Consider the following 4,278-nt stretch of genomic DNA (forward strand, 5'->3'; position numbering starts at 1 on the left):
GGGGGGGGAAGAGAGAGAGAGAGAGTGGGCGTGGGTGTTGCCCTCTATAATTTGGGAAGAAGTGATACAGCATAGAGACTATCTCTGAATTGGGGCAATGAAAACACATTGAAACTTTTATTCAATAGTAGTAGTATAAGATACATTGATATGCCCCATTGAAGTTCACTTTGTTACTTCTATTTTAAAACTGAGAAGTAATAGTTCTTTATTAGCAAGTGATCGACGCTCTATTTACTGACTTCGACATGTGTAAAAAAAAGATTATAGAACTCAATTTTAGTCCACACAACCAAGTCATGCTTAAAAGGATAACAATTGAAGAGACAATATGAAAAGTAGAAGCTGTATTACCTCCAGACAAGTAACCTTGGCGGAAGGTAGCGAGATCGTTTCCCTAACTGAAACAGCCAAATAAGATAAATGAAATTAAGTGTTATGAATAACAAAATGAAAGGTCATCAAACTGTTCATTCAAGTTCCAAGTGACTTACGATTGACAAGTGCTCCCTAGGCGAGTAATTTTGACTTAGTTCCTCGTGGAACATCCGTATATCATGAAATAAATCGAGGTTAGGGAATGGCTCTAGTTCCTGAAGTGACGCACACAGCAATTAGTAAGGCCAATGAGCATTCCACTGGCTACTCAGGCACTATGATGGTCCAAACTGTTCAGGTAATAAGAATAACATAAATGCATACTTTAATGTACTCGTGTAGAGATGGGTCAGAGTCCAAGGTAAGTTGGCTGAGCAGAGACAAAACTTGAGATGATGTGTCAGCTGACAGTTTGGGACTAGACTCGGAAGAAATGCAACACATTACCAACTTGGAAATTAAAAACTGTAACGGAAAAAATGGCAAAAGGTTAAAAAACACTTGAAGATTATGGCATAAATAATATAGATAAATATCAAAATAAGAGCCTCAGTGACATCAACCTGAAGCTGTTCACCTAGGACAACAGTGGTTCCCTCCAATTGCTTTATTTTGAAAAACTTTAGCAATGAAGAGATCATTCGACAACATTGGTCCAGCAAAGCATCAAGGTCCAAGCATTGACCAATCAAGTTGAGGAGATAACTGGAAAAAAAACTAATGTCAGATGCGAGATCCTCTAAGCATGAAATAAATGTTTAATAAAAGTTGAGTAAAAGTAGCACCAGCTAAGCAACGCAGGGAAGCAGTAAAGCACCACAACCACGGCATACAAGTACCACCTCAGATCAGCCATGTATAAATAAAATTGAGGACAAACAAAAGCTCAGACAATTTTACTCAAGTCTATACTGAAAATGCATCATAGTTATTTTACTTCAAAATATGAAACAATTGTAAGTTTGTGCTCAAATAAATAAACAGCTATATTGGACAAACATAAAAAGCAAAGTGAAAAGTTCATAATTAACATTTGAAATTCCAATCAAACACAACAACAAATTAAAAAGCTATTGCATTTCCCAGATGACCTTCTCAGCTTGTTCAAAGCTAACAAGAGAAAGGGAGACGCATTTGCCCTCACCATGAAATACTGTCCCCCTAAGCAGAGGCATAAGTCCAATTTAAGCTTACCTGGCAGTACTAGGAACCGCAACTCGATGCCCTAATACATCAATAAGCACTTCAATCCCAGCAAGCCTGTCAGATTTATGCCTGAAATGACCAGCTGCAGCAACTTTGTAATGCATCTCTACTATAAACTGCACAGCAATATTCATTATTTAGAAATTGTCCACCAGCAGTTATTAGGTAAGACATATAGTCAAACAAAAAATTCACCGGGGAAATATATATACAAAAATCGCGAGCAGTACCGTAAATACTCGATCAGGTCGGAAAATGTTAATCTTGTCAATAAGGCCAAAATTTTGACAAGAGTCATCTCTACAAGAAAGCAGTAAAAGCAAATTTAAAGACATGCCAACAACAGCATAAATTACAAAAATGACCGAGAAAAGATACTGCACATCTCCAAGAATCCATCCACAACTGTCATAATTGCACGTGCAATTGTCTCCTTGGAAAATAAAGGAAGAACAGGGTCCACAGCTGTTGAAGCAAGAGAGAAAATAGTATTCACGATTGAAACCTGCATAAACATATGATGGAATTATTTAGAGAAAGCTTGGGAAAGAAGATTGATTTTTCATGTGAAAGAGGAAGACTACAGTAACATTGAGATAATACATGAAACATTCAGCCTTATAAAAAAATTGAAGCAATCATATCACATTATAGCATCGTAGACTACTCTCCATAGAAGCCACTGCTATGCAGAGAAACAGACGTTATCCCAAACCTATGCAATTAGATATGAGGTTCATGCGAGCAAATCTCTACACAAGAAGAAAAATTTCAGCTGTTTCCTCGCATACCACACACTTCATTTCAGATTAACAAAAAGGGGCAGCCCACCGCACTAAGCTCCCGCTATGTGTGGGATCCAGGGAAGGGCCGGACCACAAGGGTCTATCGTACGCAGTCTTACCCTGCATTTCTGCAAGAGGTTGTTTCCACGGCTTAAACTCGTGACCTCTTGGTCACATGCAGCAACTGTACCAATTACGCCAAGGCTCCCCTTCACATACTTCATTTCAGATAAATCATGAAAATGTTAACTCGGATGAGTATAAAAGAGAGTCATACCATGTGCTTCTTTATAAGCTTGTCTCTTTCAGTTTCAGATATTTTAGCAATATCCAGAATTGAACTTTCAAGTACAGCTGATCCCTTCTCCCAACCAGCCTTCTTACTGGAGTGTAACGTAATACAAACAGAGAAAATATCCACAAAGTGATTCTTAATCATTTCAGCAAGAGGCTCACAAGCAACCTGCAAAAGATAAAAATGTAGAAATTTCAGGTACGGAGTAGAACAGTGACTAATAGCTGAGAGTATTCAACAGAGAAAGCATGGAACCTGTAGAGTAAGCACCATAAGAATATTAGAGAAATCATACAAGTATATCGCTAACTTAAAATTGTAACTGAACGAAAAGTGACTAAACAAACTACAACCTTCGCAAGCCAATTCATGTTAGAAATGTCACCATGCAAGATTAAAGATGGAAGAAGCCAACGGCAGCAGGACTGAATGAAATTCATAGGCTCTACATTGAAGACGAACAGATCCCTTGCCTGGCATGAAGTATAACTAATGTGTCAGCTACTTGGGTCGCAACAAATTGTTGATGATGAGTCGGATTAGAAAAAAGAAACACATTACCTCGAGAAGAGCAGCTAAATTTACACCAGAAGCAACCCAATTAAAGAGGATTGGGGCCATAAGTTCTTCCATATACTGCAAACAGACAAGATTGTGCCAGAGAGAAAAATGTTTAAAAGATCAAGCAGGTTGACAATCTCACACTTCTTCACCAAGAATTATAAGGCTGATTGCCTATGCTCTTTAACCAACATAAGCAAATACTGGCAGAGATTTATTTATACCTTTGACCTAGAAGTATACTTTAACTCCCTTGATAGATTATCAAGGACAACAATAACAAGTTTCCTGAAAAGAGGAAAAAATTAAGAATCGAGTGACCTCCCAGAAAAACATGACTAGCTGATGACTTTTGATTACCTTAGACAAGGGTTAATAGCAGCAATAACACATACCATAAAAACAGCCTGCAAAACCAACAAATTGGACAGATATAACCTCATAAAGTCAAAATATTTAATCTTGGGCGAAGAGATATACATGCACTCTCTAATAATTGCAGCAAATTAATGTGTTCACTGCAACAAATCCCCTTAAACAAATCTGATGTAAAATCATGTTCATCAGGTCAGGTGTCAGCTGGGTAACAATAAAGAAAAATAACTTGGGTTTCAGCACAATGGAAACACATGCTAAATTGGAACATCTTAAAGTTAGCAATATCATGACACTCAACTTTTATACAATTGGACCTGATAACCTCTTACCAACAGCAACCAAAGATAAGGAAAAGGCTCAAGCAAATACCCCTCTTTAAATACGGAAAACAAACCTCTTTCAATAATCAACCTAGCAGGCATTTTAGGGCCAGTAAAAATCTCTTTATGGTGCACCTTCCGTTTACATTTATGTTAATAATAAATTATATTTTACAGGCTCAAAAACTTATATTTTGTTACCGCGTCTTCCTCGGTAAGAGATGTTCAAATTTTGCCAAGCAAAACCAGCCTCTAATTTTTTTTTTTTTTTTTAGTTGTGTGTGTGTGTGTGTGGTGGGGGGTGGGGGGGGGGTGGGACTAGAACTCGCGTCGTAGTAACTCTACCGTATTACTT

General features: G+C 37.7%; 1 protein-coding gene across 2 annotated transcripts in view; it reads right to left on the reverse strand.

Moving 5' to 3' along the window:
• The window catches only part of LOC109206336 (serine/threonine-protein kinase ATM), an 87,074-nt gene that overhangs the window by 56,446 nt on the left and 26,350 nt on the right, over positions 1 to 4,278 (reverse strand). For both annotated transcript variants that reach the window (XM_019369168.1, XM_019369160.1), the window contains exons 27-38: positions 3,586 to 3,632; positions 3,450 to 3,513; positions 3,226 to 3,300; positions 3,018 to 3,137; positions 2,647 to 2,832; positions 1,968 to 2,089; positions 1,815 to 1,884; positions 1,573 to 1,700; positions 942 to 1,083; positions 703 to 843; positions 495 to 593; positions 355 to 401 (exon numbers count right to left, since the gene is read on the reverse strand). In XM_019369168.1, the coding sequence (XP_019224713.1) occupies positions 355 to 401; positions 495 to 593; positions 703 to 843; positions 942 to 1,083; positions 1,573 to 1,700; positions 1,815 to 1,884; positions 1,968 to 2,089; positions 2,647 to 2,832; positions 3,018 to 3,137; positions 3,226 to 3,300; positions 3,450 to 3,513; positions 3,586 to 3,632 (1,241 nt within the window). The remainder of the gene's footprint in view (positions 1 to 354; positions 402 to 494; positions 594 to 702; positions 844 to 941; positions 1,084 to 1,572; positions 1,701 to 1,814; positions 1,885 to 1,967; positions 2,090 to 2,646; positions 2,833 to 3,017; positions 3,138 to 3,225; positions 3,301 to 3,449; positions 3,514 to 3,585; positions 3,633 to 4,278) is intronic.

Source organism: Nicotiana attenuata, chromosome 2 (genome assembly GCF_001879085.1).
Source record: "Nicotiana attenuata strain UT chromosome 2, NIATTr2, whole genome shotgun sequence".
Taxonomy (NCBI): domain Eukaryota; kingdom Viridiplantae; phylum Streptophyta; class Magnoliopsida; order Solanales; family Solanaceae; genus Nicotiana; species Nicotiana attenuata.